At 39.7% G+C, this 21,344-nt stretch overlaps 1 protein-coding gene across 5 annotated transcripts in view; it reads left to right on the top strand.

Annotated features, from left to right (window-relative positions):
- Window positions 1-21,344, top strand: part of DCLK1 (doublecortin like kinase 1) — a 355,985-nt gene that overhangs the window by 317,593 nt on the left and 17,048 nt on the right. For 3 of the 5 annotated variants that reach the window (XM_025364300.1, XM_025364299.1, XM_025364302.1), the window contains 2 exons: window positions 1,172-1,252; window positions 13,505-13,618. In XM_025364300.1, the coding sequence (XP_025220085.1) occupies window positions 1,172-1,252; window positions 13,505-13,618 (195 nt within the window). Of the gene's footprint in view, window positions 1-1,171; window positions 1,253-13,504; window positions 13,619-18,700; window positions 18,775-21,344 lie in introns of all 5 variants that reach the window. The other 2 variants (XM_025364301.1, XM_025364303.1) reach the window with 1 other exon arrangement.

Genomic DNA, 21,344 nt, shown 5'->3' with positions numbered 1-21,344 from the left:
ACCAACTCCTCAGACCCGACCGCTTTGTGTAGAAAATGATGCATATTGGGTGCAAGTCTCTCATTTTCTTCCACTGTCCAGGAACCTACCAGAAAGGGAGTGTCAGAGAAAAGCACAGGCTAAAGGAGATGGGGCGATACAGCTGCAGGACTGGGGGCTCTTCAGGAACCTGTCCAGCTCCCCATGCCATCACTGCATGACCTGAGGGCTCATAGTTACTGACAAATAGGACCATCTGCTATACCTCCATAGCACCTGCAAAGGGCATTACACACAGCAGATGCTTTCACGAGTTCTGGTCTCAGTTAGAAAGTGAATGAAGAAGGCTGAGTGAATTCTCTCCTTCAATGAAATTAAATCACCCGCTTCCCGAGTGGTACTATAAAGCCTGTGTATGTAAGGAACTGGATAACGCATATCTAACCATTTTGTGACATGGGAACTTCTAATCCAAAGTGGACACTTGCATAGCATACTCATCGTTAAGACCCAAGTAGAGCATTCCTGGTCCAAGTCCATTTGAGCTCATAAGGAAGTTCCATTAATTTCAGGATGATAAAATTGTTTACCTCTTAATAGTTCCGTTTTTGTTTGTATTGATTTGTCTGGAAATTGTTGAAGCAATTTTAACCTATTTCTTTAGAGTTCTTTAGCTACTAAAGGATCAACTCTATCTTGCCACCTAGCTGTTGGCAATTCTATGTCTTTCCTCATTCCTTTCTTTCAAACCTAAGTATGCTGTCTTGAAATTAGGGGGAGAATTTCATTTTTCCTTTCAGCTGCTAAAGTGAAATTTTAAGTAAAGTGTTTTTTTAAATGTGACTTCTATATTAAACTAATTAATAAATTTGTCTTTAACGTGCAAAATGCTAGACAAAGAAAGGAATATTAATTCCTTAACTTGTATGATTTCTTTTCTACGAACATTTTTATGAAATTGATTTTGATATTAATTTTTATTCAACCACAAGCTATGTATTTATAATTCCAACTGCTTACCATTTGTAACTTTTGAAGGTGATAAGTAGCCACAGGTAAGTGGAGTTGATGTTTTTAAGATTTAGAGCTTTTACAAATGCTTTTCGAAACTAAAAGAGAATTCTTGCATTTGCACACATCCAGCGTTTCACCTTAACTTCAGGTAATTGGACTCTAATGTTCCCCTTCACAGGAGCTCATTACCATGATGCTGTTGGTCGACGTAGATCAGCGATTTTCTGCTGTTCAAGTCCTTGAGCATCCCTGGGTTAATGTAAGTGACTTGCACCATTTCCTATGTTCTCTCCTAACATTCCTTTTAAAAATCTGTTGCAGATTTTCTAATGCTCTTGCCTCCTTTTGAAAGTGTTGTGGGCCAGGTGCAGTGACTCAAGCCTGTAATTTCAGCCTTTGGGAGGCCGAGGTGGGTGGATCGCCTGAGCTCAGGAGTTCGAGGAGAGCCTGGGCAACATGGCAGAACCCGATCTTTACCAAAAAGTATGAAAAATTAGCTGGGCATGGTGGCGCAAGCCTGTGGTCCCAGCTACTTAGGAGGCTGAGGTGGGAGGATTGCTTGAGCCTGGGAACCAGAGGTTGTAGTAAGCCAAGAATATGCCACTGCGCTCCAACCTGAATGACATCTGAAAAAAAAAAAAAAAAGAAAAGTGTTGGGTTTCATTTTGTTCCTCCCCCTCATATGTGCCAGGACAGTTACAGGATCTTAGACTTGTTCCACGAGGGCATCTGATGTATCCATTACATTTTATTCTGATGAGACTGCCTTCTAACTGGTGAGGTGCCAGTGGCCTCAATCTTCTACCCCACAACCTGCTTTCTGAGGTCCAGATTAGAGCTGAATAATCATCAAGAAGACATAACAGACTTTCTGAGTCAGTCCTGCTTTTTGCATGATTGATTCCTACCAAAAGTACAAGTGACCTAAGGATTTCTGCATACACCTTGGGCTACTCCAATACAGCACTTCTCAAACTTGAATGTGCTTACAGATCACCGGGAGATCCTGTTAAAATGTGGATTCTAACAGAGTAGATTGGAGGCTCTGCATTTCTAAGATCTCCCCGATGCTGCCTCTGTGGCTGTTCTTTGAGTGCAAGGGTCTAATGATATTTCATTAACTATGAAGGAATTCTCCAGAGCAGAGTCATTATTTTTTAACTTTGTATTTCTCTACAACGGATGGGTAAAATTAGTTTTGATTAATAATACTCATAGTTGGCTGGGTGCAGTGGCTCATGCCTGTAATCCCAGCACTTTGGGAGGCTGAGGCAGGCAGATCGCTTGAAGCTGGGAGTTTGAGACTGGTCTGGTCAACATGGTGAAACTCCGTCTCTACTAAAAATACAAAAATTAACTGGGTGTGGCGGTGCGCACCTGTAATCCCAGCTACTCAGGAGCCTGAGGCATGAGAATAACTTGAACCCGGGAGGCGGAGGCTGCAGTGAGCTGAGATTGTGCCACTGTACTCCAACCTGGACAAAAGAGTGAGACTCCATTTCAAAAAATAATAATAGTAGGCTGGGCACAGTGACTCACACCTGTAATCCCAGTACTTTGGGAGCCCAAGGTGGGCAGATCACTTGAGGTTAGGAGTTTGAGACCAGCCTGGCCAACATGGCTAAACCCCATCTCTATTAAAAACAAAAAATAACAACAAAAAATAGCTAGGCATGGTGTCATACGCCTGTAATCCCAGCTACTCGGGAGGCTGCGGGAGTAGAATCGCTTGAACCCAGGAGGCGGAGGCTGCAGTGAGCAGAGATTGCACCATTGCACTCAAGCCTGGGTGACAGAACAAGATTCCATCTCAAATAGTAATAATAATAATAATAATAATAATAATAATACTCATAGTTAATACTGATAGAATGCTTAACTTCTAGAGTCTGCCAGAAGTATTTTAAGCATCTTATATACCTTAACTGTATTGCGTTTGTACTGATTGTGTTCTTTCCAACAACATTATGACTGTGTAATCTAGTTTCTATGGTAATCCCCATTGACAGATGGGGAAGCTCCATCATTAGGTCTAATGGCCAGAATAGAGAACAGATATAGGCTTGAATATATATATGGACATGGTCCTAGAGGTGGACAATCATAAAATTGTCAGCTCATTGATAAAAATTTTACCAGCCTCCCTACTGCACTGAATCATCTGGCTGTACATTGAAGGCAACAAAATGTTCCATTTCTCTGAATTGTCACCTTGGTGAGTAGTTGAGTGATTTGTTTTGTTTTGTTTTCCAAAACAACAAAAGCTTGAGGTCAAGGCATGATTGAAAGCACAGCCAGCGTGTCAGGTGACTACATAGGGGGTGACAAAACTTGGGATCTCATTTGTGTTCTGCCACTTGATGGCCATAGGTCTAGGTTCCAGCATTCTACATGTCTGAATGTGATTCTTCACACTCCAGTGGGAGGTTATATACAAATAACAGGAGAATAGACATGAAAATGAGCATGTAGAGCTATGCACTGAGGTTTATTTTAAGGCTTCTCATATAGCAGAATTTTCTAACTGATGTACAGACATGCAAAAATAGTAATCCCCATGGCCCTAAGGACAGTGGGGCTGTACAGCCAGTATCCAGGAGTGGTCACTTCCAGCCTCAACAACATCTGCATTCACCCCAGGGTGCTAAGCAAAAATTATCCTTTTCTATGAAGCTGAAAAGATTAGGAAGTATCTCACTTGAGCCTCATAACAAGCCTACAAGATAAGCAGGATGGGGATTATTGTACCCATTTTACAGATGAGGAGACTAAGGCTATGCAGGGTGATTTTCTCAAAGTAGCCAAACTTGCAGTTGAGCCAGAATTTGCAGCCAGATATCCTCACTTTCAGCCCAGGTGTTTTAAAGTCCCATGCACCAGATTACATCTACCGCACCCTTTGTTATACATGAAAATGTGGTAATGTTGTAAATAGGTAGGTATAATATGGACATTGTCATCATTGTAATGATTGCTAATACAAGTCAGCAACCTTTCCAAACTCACTTACCCAGGTCATGGTACCTTTTTCTTAGCTGTGCGGGAAGGAAGAGGCACAAGCCAGCTGTAGGCTCTCTGAGTGGCAGTGGTTGGTTCTGACTGATCCACGTGTTAATGCTGTATGACAAAATGCTCTGATTCCTAGTGCCAATGGTTCAATTCAGTATATATAACTGAACACACTCATCTATTTGTGCTACTTTTTTTTATGATGCTTGAAGAGCCCATCCTTTGCTAGTCATCCTTGTTGTTACTTAGGCATTTTATCTTTGCTCAAATTGTTGAAGAATGGTGGCTTGTTTCACGGTTTTTGTATTTGTGTCTAAAGCACATTTTAACATGACAGACACAATGCATTGTGTAGCTAGTTTTCCGGAAAAGTCAATCTTTTAGGGATTGTTTTTCAAATCTTCAATAAATTTTTTCCTTAAATTTCAAAGAAAAAAAAAAAAAGCCTACCATCCATAAATTGTCAAACTGCATATTAGCTCTAATTAGCTCTGGAAAAGCTGAGACAGGGGAACCACACAGAAGAAACTAGACAATCTGAATTTGACATGTGGCCTTAAAAGGCTCCTGAAGAGCCATAGAGGAAAGATATTCATAGATGAAAAATAATCATTTTAATTTTGCTTTTTTTTTGAGACAGGGTCTCACTCTGTCACCCAGGCTGGAATGCAGTGTCACAATCATGGCTCACGGCAGCCTTGACCTCCTGGGCTCAGGCAATCCTCCAGCCTCAGCCTCCCAAGTAGCTGGGACCCAGGTGTGCGCCACCACAACTGAGTAATTTTTTAAAAAATTATTTGTAGAGATTTCTAAATGCATTTTTATTAGAGAGACACTGTGTGCCAGCCCTGCCCTCTAGGAACAACGTCTGATACAACCAGAGAGTTCCAGGGTGGTGAGAACGGCTACCCCAGTCTGCTCTGTGGGGAGACTTCCCAGAGTCCAGAGAAAGAGGTGCCAGAGCTCAGTCCTGGAGAAGACTGGGAAGAAGCTATCTGACAGTCAGTTCCAGCAGAATGTGTATGTTTGCTAGAAGATAACTTTGTAAGTGTGAGCAAATTTGTTTATATACATGAGGGGTCTGAAATGCTGTTGGGAACAGCATGAATCTTCCCAATTCCAGACCAAATGGCCCTATGTTAATAATATCCCAACTCAACTGTGGTAAAGAAACAAAATGAAGAAGCCTTCTGGCTGTTACCAGTGAAAAAATAGGTTGCTCATTATGGCTATATATACATGTCTCAGCAGTAACTTTCTGCCTCCTCTACCTGGTTTTGTGAACATTTTTACACATGATCCCACTTTGCTGATAATTAGGTTCCATGGCTCCCTCTGGATCTTAGACTTCTGCTGTCCATTTCAGTTTTTCCTCTCAGATTTCCTAAAGGCATTTTCTAAAAGCAAGGAGAGAATTTAAGTAATCATCTAGGAGATCAAAAACTAAAAAAAAATACCCTTTCTGTAATTAAAACAGACCATCCAAAAAAAAAATTGGTTTTAATAAAAGCTTTTTAAAGTCTTGATTAAGTGAGTGCTTAACTTTTGAAATTATCTTTATGAAGTAACTAAATCAGAAAACATATTTTTTCTTCATCTGAAAATAATCAATTGTTAAAAGGAAGCTTTCACAATGAGCGTTTAGTATTTGTTGACGTCTCCAAGTACAACAAATGAATGACCAAGCAAATTAAATAAATAAATTAGAGATTTCAAAGAATATCTGTTTAGTAAGACATTTAGTATTTAGCAATCAAATTATATCTGATTACCACAAAGGAGAGAAGCGGAGAGAAAAGTACTAATAATTATGGGAACCCTAAGGACGTTGTCAAAAAGCTCTTCCTCTGCTCTCATTAGTTCTGATTTTCTCTGTTACTTATACCATGACCTTTTTACTTGGCATACTTGGAATTGAAAAGGCAGTCTTGGCTGGGTGCAGTGGTTCATGCCTGTAACACCAGCACTCTGGGAGGCCATGGCAGGTGGATCATTTGAGGCCAGGAGTTTGAGACCAGCCTGGCCAACATAATAAAACCACATCTCTACTAAAAAACAAAAAACAAACAAACAAAAAAAACAGCCCAGCATGGTGGTGGGTGCCTGTAATCCCAGCTACTAGGGAGGCTGAGGAATGAGGATCGCTTGAACCTAGGGGCAGAGGTTGCTGTGAGCCAAGTTCGAGCCACTGCACTCCACCCTGGGTGACGGAGGGAGACTCTGTCTCAAAAAACAAAAACAAAGAAACAAAAAAAAAAAAGAAAGAAAGAAAAAGAAAAGGCAACCTTATACAAAAGTAGAGCATAGGGAAGCAGAAAGGAAAACCTAGTTGGCAAAAGTCACCTGTTTTAGCCTCACTCCTCTAAGGAAGCTTAGAGATTCCTCTAAGCTCACCTTTATTTTTCACATGTCCTGGGTCCGAATCCCGCCATGCTCCACCGTATTCTTGCCCTTTGCTCTGTTGTTGAAAGAGTCATGAGCAAGGCCTCTCTGTGGATGGTTCTAATGAGACACATGAACAAAGTCATCGTCAGTAAGCAGCCACGTGTCTGGAAGAGGAATGTAGACTCGCGGAGGAAGCATCAGCTCACTCGCCTGTGTGACCTTGGGCAAGGCTTTTCTCTTCTTTGAACCTGTTTTCCTATCTATGAAATGGAGAAAATAGAATTCTCCTTTCCGCTTGCTGTACGGATGGGAAAAGGATCATATAGTTGAAGAGTCTGAGAGGGCAATCTTAAGTCCTAGCACCTTGTAGGTACTTAGCAAATATTTGGTGAATTTGAGTCTGAGCCAGATGACAGCTGTTTCATCCATTGCTATGTGCTGATGAAATGCAAATTGTCATTAATGTTGGTGAATGAGAAGCTTGATTAAGGAAGAAAGACTGTCACCCCCAAACATGATCCTGTTTGTGTGTCACAGATCCAGATAGATAATATGTGTATCACCAGCTCTGTTACTTTCTCCAGCATCACAGTTACTTTGTTTAATGTAGTTATAAAATGCCAACAGAAATTATCCCAGCTACGTTTCTTTACCCTATTACCCATCTAGTGGAGAACAATATGATTTAGGCACATTTATTATAATATAAGAATAAAATAGGCAATAATATGTCTTGACTTTTCCAGGAATTGGAAAGAGGGTTGAGTCACTTTCCCCACAAATGATGCTTTATTGATAGAAAATGTAGGTTCATGATAAGTTCATAAACAGAATTGACATTTCCAGAAAAAAATTCTTATATATAAATAGGATCAAATTATCATCATTGTGATATTTTAAATATATTGCTGTCATTCTATTTTTATTTTCAAAATGTTCATCTACCTTATACCAGAGTTATTCTTCTGATACTCTAGGATGCTATAATTTTATGAATCTGTGTTTTACATCAAATTATTCTGCCAATTTTACTGATTTAAAAAACTGAGGGTTGGGCACAGTGGCTCACACCTGTAATCCCAGCACTTTGGGAGGCCGAGGCAGGCAGATCACCTGAGGTCGGGAGTTCAAGACCAGCCTCACCAACATGGAGAAACCCCGTCTCTACTAGAAATACAAAATTAGCCGGGTGTGGTGGCTCATGCCTGTAACCCCACCTACTCGGGAGTCTGAGGCAGGAGAATCGCTTGAACCTGGGAAGCGGAGGTTGCGGTGAGCCAAGATCGTGCCATTGCACTCTAGCCTGGGCGACAAGAGTGAAACTCCGTCTCAAGAAAAACAAACAAACAAAAAAACTGAGACTCAAAGGAGTCTAGCCTGAAGCCCACTGGAGCCTCTAACACAGGTCTGATGCCTGGATTTTGCCCCCAGACATTCTGATTTAATTAGTTTGCACTGGCTCCCTGGCATCAGGACTTTTGAACGCTCACAGGTGATTATAACATGAGACCAAGTTCAAGAACTTTTGTACTAGCAGAACAGACTGGTTTAAATAAATCAAGTATAGTTATTTAGCCAATTGGAGACTTTCTATCACCTTCCTGGCCTTTACATTTTAATTTACCTCCTATATCCCACCTACATACTCTTTTGAAAAGATTCTGCTAAGTCAAGATATCCAAAAAGAAAAAAAGAACAAGAGAAAGAAGAAAAAATAGAAGTCTGGATAATCTCCCAAGATATTCTGTGTTGACTAATAAAAATCAGCCCTACTCACACACACAAAAATGTAAACATTCATCTTATTGTGCTGGTAGAATTTGTTAGAAATTAAGTGAAACCCAATGACACTGTAATAATATATAAAACCACTTATTTATATTCATAAATTTTAAATGATGACATGGAATTTCAGTTTCTGTATGGGCATTTTATCCTGTCCTTGCTCTAAGATAAATCTTAACTTGCTTTACATTTTCTCCCAAAGTGCAGTATGAATTGTAGACAGAGAATCCTAGGGCCATGTGGAAGAGAGTCAAGGGGACTAGGGGTGCCGTGCAGGTGGGGATGCTTAACAGGAGTCAAGCACACTAGAAGGTGAAGCGGAACTGCTATTGAAGAGTCCTTTAATGACCTTGGAATTGTTTAAAACTAAGTGGGAATATTCTAGCAGTAAACTGCTCAAGACTGCCATGCTTCTCCTGAGTTTACAGATATTATTAATAATAGAGTCTGGCAATGAATACACTGCAAACCAGATCCATGATTCAAAACCAAAAATCCACAAGGGGATGAGAATTTTCTAAAGCGTGATGCCTGAAATGGTTTCCCAGAGGAAAGTGAGGAATTCACACTACAGAGTGACTTAACATCCGTTCCCCCACACGCCTCCCCACAGCTCTTCCCCAGTAACCCCTAGAGAAACGGAGACCAGGAGGCCAGGTCTCCTATGGACAGTGGTGAGAGTTCATTTTCCATTTTGCAAACTCATTTTGTTCGTGTCAGTTGCAATGCTCTGCCAAGTGGAGGATGGGAATTTCTAAATCAAAAACTGCTAACCTCAAACCACCACCAGCCTGTGTCAAACTTCAGAAACTACCACCAAACCAGAACGTATGGTAATAATACTACAACTGTTTGTAAAATACTGCCAGATTTGTCACGTTTAGAAAATGCATAGCACATTTTTGGCACGCAATCTATTCTGAATAATGGTGATAAAGATGTATCTATATAAATGTATGTTTTTAACGTCCGTATTTATTTTACTGATGCATGACAGTAAGTTAGCTAAATCTCCGTCATCCATCTGTATGGCGCAGGTACAGATTAGATCCCTGCAAAGCCAATTGTTTAAGTATTTTTATCCAATTATGCTGAAAACCTTCAAAATTTATATAAAAACACTGCGACTTTTTCATTGTCATGGGTTTGTGTGTGTGTGTGTGTACATGTATATGTTTTACCTACTCCAGCTGAGACACCTTATTTCATTGGAAAAAAATCCCGGAACGTGTTAAGATTTCTGAAGTCAAAAGCCTCTCTGACAACTTGTGAGGGTTGTTTCGCTACTTGCATTGCTTCAATGTGAACTAATAACCCAAGGGAAGCTCAAACCTTCACTGGAATGTAAAGCTGGAGGCCTTCACCTCCAGGCCCCAGTATCTGAAAGAGTTGCTAGGAACCTTGACAGGAGATTAGGAGCAGGACAGGGCTGGGAAATGATAAGGAAATCCATTGTGAGGAGGCTAGGTAGCAAACTCCTAGCTCAAGAACTGGCAGTGGGGCGAAAGCCAGGTGAAGGCAAGTTTCTGAAACGGTGCCAATGGTGGGGAGTGAAAAGAAGGTGGGGTTATTCAGCAACAGCTGAATCTTTCTCAGTAAGTTAAGTAGGGGCTGCTCTTGTGATAACCCAGCTATCTTTCCCCATATTTGCACCCAGGCTGGTAAACACAGCCTGTGCCAGTCATAGGGCAACCCTGTTGGCTCCGTGCAACTTTATTCTGCCCAGTGTCAGCCAGGCCTTGCTGCGCTGCTTGCTGCACATAGGATCCTAGAGTCCTGGCTCTAATAGGTCACGTTGACACATCCCAGATTAGTGGACACCCAGTCTCCGCTTGACAGAGAATTTCTAACTGTGTTCCACTGGGTCCCTGAAATGTTCAACGTCTCTTTTATTGACCACCAGATGTTCCCCAGGCTCCATTAAGTCGCGTCCAAATATTCTCTGGTTTGTTCGGCCCCGATTCAATTCTCCTTCCCCCTCACCACTGTGCCACTTTCATCATGGAAAAGATGATTCACTGAGTATTTCCATTGAGCAGTGAAGCAGCCCTTTTGTAGCTGATGCCATGCTAGTGAGCATCCTCAATTCATGCAACCTGGTGTGGGAAAAAGAACAGAGTTTCAGGCCTGGTTCGATGCTGACTCAACCACTTTCTAGCTGTGTGATGTAGAGAAAATGATTTCACCTTGCTGAGCCTCATTTTGCCGATCTTCAAAATGGGACTAATAAATAGACGGAAGTTTGAGGAGGAAAATGATCATACATATTAATAGCAGTTAATGCTTGTTTCATCTTCCTCGCCCTGCCATACTCTTACCATTTCCCTCCCCTGCACCTCTGCTCATTCTCTCTTTGTTTCATCTTTGCCCCAGAGAAAGAAGTAAACCTATACCTCCCCCAGGCAAACCACTTCACTTCTACCCTCCGTGCCTACCCTGCCCTTTCTCCTATCTTTCAACTCTCCCTTTTCTCTAGCTTCTTATCCTAAGACCACAAATATGCTCAAGTTGCTTTCATCCTAAAAAGAAAAACCTTTCCTCAACCTTCTCCACAATCATGTTTTTCAAACTATCTCATCATCGAAAACTCATTTGTTCGCTTTGCCCAAGGTAGCCTGAAACTCTACAAAGAGATGGTAAGAAGTGCATGTGTAATCTTGGGGGATGAGGCCAGTAGGGTACCCAGGGTGGCCCCTTTCATTCTGGCAGAACCCGACACTTTGCCAAGGCATGATACTAATATTCAGAAGACTTTCAGTATCATTTTATCCCTTGTCAAATGTTGAAAAACTCTCAAAAATCCTAACTTAGATTCCAAACGCTATTGTCCAACTTAAATTCCGGGGTTGTTTCATTCACCAGTTGTTTGTTTGTTTGCTTGTTTTTGTTTTGAGACGGAGTTTCGCTTTTGTTGCCCAGGCTGGAGTGCAATGGAGCGATCTTGGCTCACCGTAACCTCCGCCTCCAGGCTCAAGCGATTCTCCTGCCTCAGCCTCTTGAGTAGCTGGGATTACAGGCATGTGCCACCATGCCCAGCTAATTTTGTATTTTTAGTAGAGATGGGGTTTCTCCATGTTGGTCAGGCTAGTCTCGAACTCCCAACCTCAGGTGATCCACCTGCCTCGGCCTCCCAAAGTGCTGGGATTACAGGTATGAGCCACCGCATTCGGCCTCATTCACCATTTTAGTAAAAACATTTTATATATACACCATTGAATTCACCTTGTGTTTAGAACGCTGGATGCATAATCCTAATTCCTTGTAATTATCATCTGACTTCTCTTTCACTTGTAGAGTGAACCAAGAGCTGGATAATGTACTATAAAAATACCTCAGTAAAGGGAAGGTAGTCCTTCACATTTCTTAAACTTACAGTCCTCTTATTAAAAAGCTGTGTTCCTAATGGAGATGAAGACTTCAATTCTGGAATCTTTTGGGCACTCCTTTATGGCCAATCTTCTCCTGTTTTTTGAGCTTTCTCTGCCATTACCATGGTACATAAACTCTTAACTACAGACAAACTGTTTGACTTCTTGTTTGGCAGACATGACTTTGTAGCTTCCCACTTGCACACACTACGCACCAAATATCACTGTCCCTCCTCTCTGCCTGTCAACACACTCTCCATCATTAAGGGCCAGGTCAAGTCCCATGATCCCTCATGAAGTCGGCTGTGCCTGTTCACAACAGAAAATATGCCCTTTCTCCTCTGAACTTCTTTGGTGCGCCTAGCTGAGCCATCCCGTCATGCTGCCTTGTAACAGCTCCTTTTTATCTTGTTGGCCTGTTTCACGATTTTACATAGTCTGTGCGTATTTTGTCTCCTAATTAGCCTGCAAGATTCTGGTGGACAGAGATCACATCTTCCTCCCACATTCTGCTATTCCTAACATAGCCCTTGACAAAGTCGGCACTTCATGTGGCCCTGCTTCTGTTCCCTCCCCAAGTAGCATCCCCACTCTACTGGAATTTCACCTTGTTTCTAACACCAAAAAATAGAAATAGTGCAAGTTGATATAATGAAAAAAGCACTGGGGGTTTCCAGAAAAGCCAATAGAATGGATTGTGCTTAACCCGGGGATGAGTGCCTTGGAACAGGCCCAAGTTATGAAGAAAAGAAATGGAGCAGAGAGTCTAGGAGAGGAGGGTCCATGCCTGTCTTTGCTTGCCGTCATTTCTCCCCCACCTACTGTAGTGCCTGGCCCATGTAGGCATGCAGTTAATGTCCATTGAATAAGTGAATGCCCAAATGCTGAAAGAAAAAGCAAATGCCATGTGGAGGGACCAGCTCGTGCAAAAGGAGCCAGCACATTATGCTTGAGAAGCAGCAGACTTATTTTCCCAGGTGGAACCAAGAAATTACCTGCACAATGATGGAGAGGAAGAAGAAAAGAAAAATAATGAATGGCATCAAAGTGATTGCCAGGAGTTTCTTTTTAGCAGTGAGTTGCAAACGTTCTATTATCTGTTCATTCATTTATTCCACAATTGAGCATCTACTATGTGCAAGGCACTATGCTAAGACCTGGGGATTCTATAGTGAGTGAAACACAGTCTCTGCCTTGAAGGATCCTGCAGCCTTTTCATCATGAACTCTAGTAAGTGGTGGCACATACTTATGACCCTGGTTATTGCGATTCTAACAGTATTCAATACAAGAGAACCATGTATCCAGCCTCAGTCATAGAGGGCTCCAGCAGAGAATAGAGACCTTGGTTAAAATGAGCTCCAATATAAACTACGTCATAATGACAGATGATTTGAAGGCAGCAAGAAAGATTTAAACTTTAAGGAAGATCTTTCTGCCTGGAAGGCTGCCTGGGATTTTGGTATGGCCAAATGAGTAGCTGTGGAACAAGCCTGAGTTTATTTACGGGCCATGCAGAAGCCCCAGCTTGCCAGCCAAGACCCTTGGCTTTGAGTCTAAATAATGGGTTAAGAGGGAAAAAAAAATATTAAAAAGAAGATGTTCACATTGAATTCTTTTTTCTGGTCATCTAGATGAACTTGCTTTTTGACATGTTCCTAGAGCCGTGGTTGGCATAGATTTTACTAGAAAACAAAAACAGAAATAATTTTTTTTTGAAATTTAGAGACAAATCTCTGAGGGTCAGATGACACAAAGCAAATTTATTTTAGAGCAGATGTGGAAATGAACGAGACCTTGGAGCGGTACTTCCAGCAACAGTGTTTAATGAGTAGACATTGGTTGGTTTATTTCTGACATCTTACGAATTCTAAGATCGCTACCTATGACTGGAAGATTTGACCTTCATTTTTCATTTATCTCATTTTCTTTCATTTTCTCTTCTCTTTATTTCTTTTTCTCCAGGATGATGGCCTCCCAGAAAATGAACATCAGCTGTCAGTAGCTGGAAAGATAAAGAAGCATTTCAACACAGGCCCCAAGCCGAATAGCACAGCAGCTGGAGTCTCTGTCATAGCAGTAAGCATCTGAAATATCCACCTATAACTTTTTTAAAGCAACCCACCTAAGAGACAGGCATTACTCAGGAGATTCTCCAGCCAGAGACAGCAGAATGGGTCATTTCTTTAGACAGCTCAGCCACTTAATACACTAGAGGAGGTATGGGACTTATATATATTATGTGTTTCTGCAGATCATTTCCCTCGGCGTCACATCATTATCCAACACCTCCAGGGTGTCTTGCAGTATATATGAATTTTATGATTTATTTATTTAAAACCGAAAACCTCCCCCCTGCTGGACTCTGTGCCAACGCAAACTTTTTGGCTCTAAGAAAAAGAGTTCATAGTGTCCTTTTGCTAGAACCTAGAAAGGAAAGGCAAGCCGAGAGAGACGACATTGCAGGGAGAGCTTGGAACACTATGGATCTTGATACTAGACCTAAATTAAAGTCAAAGCATAGCAGAAAGCTACATGGTGAGATTTTCCGTGAAATTGAATTACTGTGAACACCCAACGAAGTCATAATGTCTTGCTCCTTGGAAATTTCTGTTCTTAAAGTTGAAGGTCTTTTAACATTTACTATTTTATTGATGGCGGCTGCACAAGGCCTCTTTTTCTGTTCTATACGTGCATACATACACTACATGCAATTTGATCACAGCTCTAGGCAAAGATTAAATTGGGCCGAGGAAAAATGAAACCTCATATTTCCTGGTGTCATATTCTAGAGTAAATATATTCAAGTTCTAATTACTTGAGTTTTTCATAATTTCCTCTTTTTTTTCAGAGTATGTAAATTTTAATAGCATATTCAATCTGAAAATCACTTGAGCTTTTTTCTTCTCCAAACAAAGAATTTAAGACACTGTGATGTGGACTTTTTCAAAAGTATTTATGCTATTAAACAGTACCTCTCACTCATGAGCAGTACTGAATATCTAACTTCTCTGGGTGTTTTTAGTTTCTTTCTTTTTTTTCTTTTTTGGTTGCATGAGAGCTCTAAATAAAACTGAGGATAAACAAATGATCTGTTTGATACCACCAGTCCCAGATCTGGGTTACTAAATATTTGATATGAGGTTCCAGAATTTGCAAATGGTACGAATGCATGCATACACGCTCTCGTACTGTTTACATTTCACGTTTCTCGATTGAACCCTTTCAATAGTGATTTACATGCGTGTGAGCAACTGGCCCATGTGTAAAGTGAAAAGGAATGCCTACTCTTCCAGATGTTCCTCAGTGCCGCTGAAGTTTTCAAATTTCAACTTGTTCCTGCCCTCTATCTTTAATTCTTTCTAAGAAAATTCAGTGTAGAGGTAAACTAGCCTCTACATCTTCCATAGATGGTCAGTGTTCTTTGTTCTGAGCTGATATTCAGTCAGTAATTTTTGAAAGCAACAATCTCATAGTGATTCTCTACTAAACCAGACATTCTAGACTCTGTTTCCATTGTTTGTTCAAGATATAAGTCTATTCCAAACATGTGATTCCACAGTTTTCTTTTGGAATGGACTGCCAGCACGCTTGTCCATGAAAGGGACTGTTTTTCTCCTGCTAAGGGCTTAACGGCTGCTAGAGAGTGCCTTTTCCACCTCTGTCATTTTGATTTTGTTTTCTTTTTTCCCTGGTCTTTTATTTTAATCAGTCTTTGGTTAAGTTTGCCTTGGTTGCTCAGTATGGGTTTGTTCACAGTATTCTAGGAGTCTTACAATGACTAAGGGCAGGAACGTCAGGGCAATTTTCCAATTGACAAATAGCACATATTTGAGGGGAAATCCTAGTTTAATCAAAGTTGGATAAATTCTGAAGCCTTATCCATATGAATTCATTAAAACCTCATCTAGGTGGATCTTAAAACACTCGTTAGTATTTGAAGATCAAAGATCCACTATTTTTTTTCCTAAATGTCATGATTGGACCACTTTGAATGCAATTTTGAATGCAAGTTTCTCAATTCATCACTAACACGGTTTCCATGGAAACTGCACAAACTGGTAATATACTTACAAATTGTAAAGTGGGCTGTGTAATGCTGAGTTATGCATTGGTTGCATGCTTGTTTAATCTTTACCGTTGCAGAGGTTTTTGTCTTTTTTTAAAATAATTATCAACTTAATTCAGATTCAAAATAATTGGCTGGTTTCAGAAAACTGTATCTTAAAAAGTGCCTGCCAGATCTACAGCACAATTCATATGTTAACCATCAGCATTCATATTTCAAGCATAAAAGAGAATATCAATGTAGATTTCAGAGGTTGTTTTAAGAGAATCTGGTCTACCATACTATGTACATTTAGGCACCTTCTCCAGAATGCTTTTCCCTCATAAATATCTCTACCTTCTAGAAGAACTCGGCCAAGGTCAGTAGCCACGGGGTGGGGCTGGGAATTAGAAACTGGCTATTTTGGCCCCTTCATTTTGTTACTTTCAGAATAGCACTGGATATATCCAATTATATTGCATAACCATTTTTTCATTCTTAAAATGCAAAGGCTATCAGGGGACTATCACAGGAAAAAGAAATTCTGGCATTAAATAATATTCCAAAGTATGACTGCCAAGAAAGACTATTCTGCTATGAAGCAAAATAAGTGGAAGGTAGAAGAAAATTTTTTTTATAAATGATGCATTCTATAAAGACTATTTGATAATTTAATAATTTAATATAATGATTAATTTGCTCACATCATTAAAAGTTCAGGAACTGATATAACACAGTGATGAATTCTATTTGATAGATTTACAAAAACTTATTTCAGCATAAATTTCATTCAAACAGAATTTTCCTGGATATATATGCTCTCCCCAGAGGCTACAAAATCATGTATTTTAAACCGCCTTTACCATGGGACTAATATTTTAGAATTACATATACCCTTTAGAATTTTTAAAAAATTATTATTTAGGATGTAGTGTTAGTTTGTGGTTTGGTGGCCGGGGGGAACCAACAATTAAATAATTGATTTTTAACTATTACTTCTCATTTCTTAGTTAGAAACCTAATTACCTGCTGGAGATCACCCATGCTCATAAGAGAATCTATGACACTTTTTTCTTTCTTAGAATGACAAAAGAAAAAGAAAAAAGCATACTGTCATAACCGGCAGCCTCTCTCACAGGTGTAATTTATGATATGAGCATAGTTTAACATGTACTCATGTTCTGAACTGTAGTGTGTTTTGTTCTTGTTGTCATTTTTTTTTCTTCTGCTTCACACTCCATACATTATTGAGACCAAAGAAAGGACAAATGATAACCTTATGTTAAGATTGCAAGAGGGCCTCGAGTTGGTTAGGACAGTAATTACTAGCTGGAGGTTCACTGGGATCACACACCCTCCTGAAGGAGGAAAGGTGCTCTGACATTAGGTCAAGCCATGGGATTAGGTGGAAGCTGTTGCATTCCTTAGAACTGCAGCATTCTGTGTCTCTCAGAGAGACTCCATTGTCCCTCTGCTGCCTTTCCCAGTAGCTGGGGGATTTAAAAAGAGAGAGAGAGAGAGAGAAAGGGAAACAAAAGGTTATTAAAATGCAATTTATAGACATAAAATGAATTAGAGATGACATTTTAACGGTGAACTTTTTGAGAGCTGAGGGAAGAGAGAGAGGCATTATTAGATTTGCTCAGCTTGATGAAGAACCGATGACTAAGATGTCAGTTCCAATTTATTTTTCCTCATTTAACACTGTTTATTATTTTAACCAATAATTTTCCTAATGCTTTAAAGTTCTTCTTTTGCATTTTGCTCATGCAAATAGAGCATTTCAGTCTAATTGAACAAATCCATACTAATCAGCGTGCATATAATTGTGACACTGGGAAGCTTAGTTCTAAAATGAGACCTGTTATATGACACTTTGCCTGTAGATGGCAATAGAAAGCTAATTACTAAGTAGCTGTCTGTGGCCAAGCATACACCTTCATCTTCCTGAAAGCAAGTAGTATACTCAATTTTTTTCTCTATAAAAGGAAACATACGTTTCTAAAAAGATTAAAACCTCACATTGCATTTTATGAACACTTGGATAGCCTAGTTTATAATCAGAACACCAAATCCTCCAAACAGTTTTTAGTTTAAATGCCTGGTGCCCTGGCATGTTTTTGAAATGCCTTTGTGAATTCAGAAGTAGAAACTGTCGTCAGCATCACACCAGTAACGCACTTGAAAGAACACGTAAGCCTCTCTCTGAAGAAAGGTGTCCAAGTCGCATCCTCTCACAGGCAGAATGGGGAAGCGGGCACGCAGCATGTTTAGTGTTCTTCAGGTTGGGGGATTGAATCTTTTATTCCCAGGTAGCCAAAAGCTAACATCTTATTCCAGGATGAACAACTTTGAGGACTTCTCCTGTCTTCTATTTATTGTACTTTGTGTTAATCATAAGCACTTAACTATACATATGCATTTTTAATATACAGTGAAAACTATATTTTGTTTTACTTCATTTTCCATATTTTCATAGAGAAAATTTATTGACTGTTTTATACTCTATCTTTGTAGTGTAGAAATGTAATTAAGATTCACCTTTAATTAGATCATATACCTTTTATAAAAAGGAAAAGATTCACCTTTAAGACTAGCTCTGCTTTTGAAGATTAACTCAGAAATTTAAATTGCTGTAATTAATGAGGTTTCAAAACCTGATTCTTGTCCTCTTTCATTTCATAGTTATGAAGCCCTCAAATGTAAGCCTTATGCGGTAATACTCTATGGGGTCCAATCTGCTTTCTCTTAAGTGGCTAATGCTGATTTCAGTACTTTATTGAATTGTGAAGCATTTTCTATTCTATGGCATATGAAGAGGTGTTTGTATCTTTTGAAATTGAGAGGACATGTTTAAAATGGTCATTCAAAAACTTGTCTGATGAACTAGATCTATTTGAGCAAATTGGCCTCCAAAATATTCATGAGGGATTAGTGTCATTTCCTGCCTTTTTGTTTTCAGTATGCAGACTTAGGATATTAGCTAGTTACCCTGCAGAAGAGGCATCGTAACTATATATACATATAGAATCAATGAAGAACAGCTTGGTCTGGAGTCTTAATTCTTTAGCACAATGTTGATCCACTGAGTTGCCCCGTTTCTCTCTGCTCAGCTGGACCACGGGTTTACCATCAAGAGATCAGGGTCTTTGGACTACTACCAGCAACCAGGAATGTATTGGATAAGGTATGAGATGGTGCAGCTCAACAGTCAGTGTTTCCATGGCAACGTGCTGGCAGTCTCCATTAACCAGTTCCTTCGGTGGATAAACATGCTTTTGATTTGTTATCCAGTCCATATGCTGCTTTATCGGTTTCATTTTAATCTTGATTGAGATGCCACACCCCCTCATTCCTTTTTTTCACCCATTATTCACACTGACATTTGCCAGCTTTCTTTCCATTGCCCATGCTCAGTATCAATTTTCCTTATGGTTAAAAGGACAGTATATTTAGTGCTAATGCCAAAGCATTTTCCTGATGTTGCTAATTAAAACAATGATTTCCAGTGCTCTTCTGTCCCTTAACAAATGGAAGAACAATAGCACGCTAGTGTGTGTTCTATAGAAGTATATACTGTCATTTTAAAGTCATCAAGCCCAACCTTGACCTGATTAGATGGATAACAATGCATTTACACTTTAGTAGTAGAAGCGCCTCAAAGTACAATGGGCTATAGAATGCATTGTGTGTGTTGGTAAGCTTGTGTTTTCAAATTCTCCACCTTTTGTTTTGTTTTTGTTTTATTGTTCCCTCTTCCCCCTGGAAATCCCTCTATGTATTAGCTATTGCATGAATTTATTTTTCAATATTTTGTAACTGTCAGATTATTTAGCTGGCTTATCTGCTCAAGCAAAAGGGATTATGGGAGGTATCGATTTTTTAAAAACTGGGTTAAGAATTCTATCCAATCGCTTTCTATTCCAGTCAACTGCCCTGGCATTTCCTTCAAGGGGCATTGTTTATGTCTCTTTAAGTTATCCACAAGCAGGATGGTTTTTGATGGTTTGAGAAATGAACTCTGAGAAATCCTAGGGAGCTTGTTTTCTCCATCTTAATGTTTCTGAAATGATCTCCAGGTAACGCTCCACGTCTTAGTGTTTGGAAAAAAAAAAATTCCATTGGTTTTGGCATTTGTTCTCTCCAAACTATGGAGCCTATCTGGAGTAAGACAGTAGCTGTCTGATATTGTTTCATGGTTAGACCGCAAAGTTTAACCAAAAAATTAAAATATATACGTATGTGTATATATGCATATATAATGTATATGTGTGTGTATATATATATGATTTTAGCCCCAGTTGTTACTCCTGGTTATTTTTCTATAATCAGACACTCAAAACATAGTACATAGGAAAGCAGAAAGGGGCATACCTTGACAAATGATTCAGATATACTGAAATCATGATCATTTCCAAATCTGTTTAAAGCAAGAAAACACCCAAAGCTCAATCAAATTTTCTAAGGTCATTTTTGACATAGAAGGCTATTGGTGTCTTCTCCGTTTATAATGCATGTAGGAGTTGCACATTCATTTATTTAGTTTACCTACATAATTGGCCTTATAGATGTAGAAAGAACTTAATTTTTGACTTTATTTTGGAGGGAGGAGGGTGAGTTCATCATAATCTGCCTTTGTGCAGACCCTTCTTTTTTGACTTTATCACAGAAGAGAATTCATCCATCTTTTACTTTTACCTGGAAGAATATGTACTTCCAGAAGATTGCACCTATCAGGAATGCACATCTCTATAAATTTTCACAAACTGAACATGCCCCTGTAGGCAGCACCCAGATCAGGCACAGAACACTGGGGGCTCCCTTCCGGGAGGGTCACTTCACCTCAAGGGTAAACATTGACCCTAGAGTCTAGCCACATTAATTAGCTTTGGCTGGTTTTGTACTTTATATAAATTGAATCACAACATGCTCCATCCTTTTAAATTATGTGTCTCTTAATGTCAGGAATATTCACCAGAGATGTAAGTGTAAAGTTAATATACAATTAAAAATAGGCATCAAGTATGTCTAATTACAGTTGTGCACATTTGTATTATAAAAATTACACATATAAAGTCACCTAATTTCAAAAACCTCTGGAAAATTAAGTTACTAAATTTGTGGGATTAAGGATGGGAACTAAACCCCAAGTAAACACAATAATTAATAAACATAGCCAAGTATAAAAAGGCCATTTAACTAAAATCCTAGTGATGGCTCCCATCAGCAGACAAAATGACACATCCCTGAATAATGGGCAGGAGCAGATGGGAGATAATCTCTTTTTTCTTGCGCACATAAACTGCTCTGTTTTCCAGCTGGGGCAGTAACAACAATGTTTATAGTTAGTGCTGTACCGAACAGCACACCCAGTATGTAAAGCTAAATTGGAGAAATGATGCTAAAAACTCATCGGCATATATGCTTAATTAGGAAGTTTTATAATGCCATTTAGCCCCAGAACAGACACGCTCTCCTTACTGATTGCAAGTGCTTGCCTTTTATCTCCGCAGAAGTGGGAGCATTTGTCTAACCATGGTGGCAGCCAACTTTCTAACATAAACAATCATTACAGGCGAGCATCCCCGCTCCCAATTGTTGTGTTTAAAGCGCTCATGGCTGTTTTTACTGCTCTAAGCAGAACGCTTGGGAGTCGCGCTTGCTTTTTGTAAAGCAGATCACATAAGGGCACAGGCTGGGAAAACCATCTCCTCAGGGTGCCCAGAATGGGTCTGTCCCTCTTAACTGGCTTTTTGG

The sequence above is a fragment of the Theropithecus gelada genome, chromosome 17 (assembly GCF_003255815.1).
Source record: "Theropithecus gelada isolate Dixy chromosome 17, Tgel_1.0, whole genome shotgun sequence".
Lineage (NCBI taxonomy): Eukaryota > Metazoa > Chordata > Mammalia > Primates > Cercopithecidae > Theropithecus > Theropithecus gelada.
The sequence above is the reverse complement of the archived record's forward strand: the minus strand, read 5'-3'. Positions and strand labels throughout refer to the sequence as shown.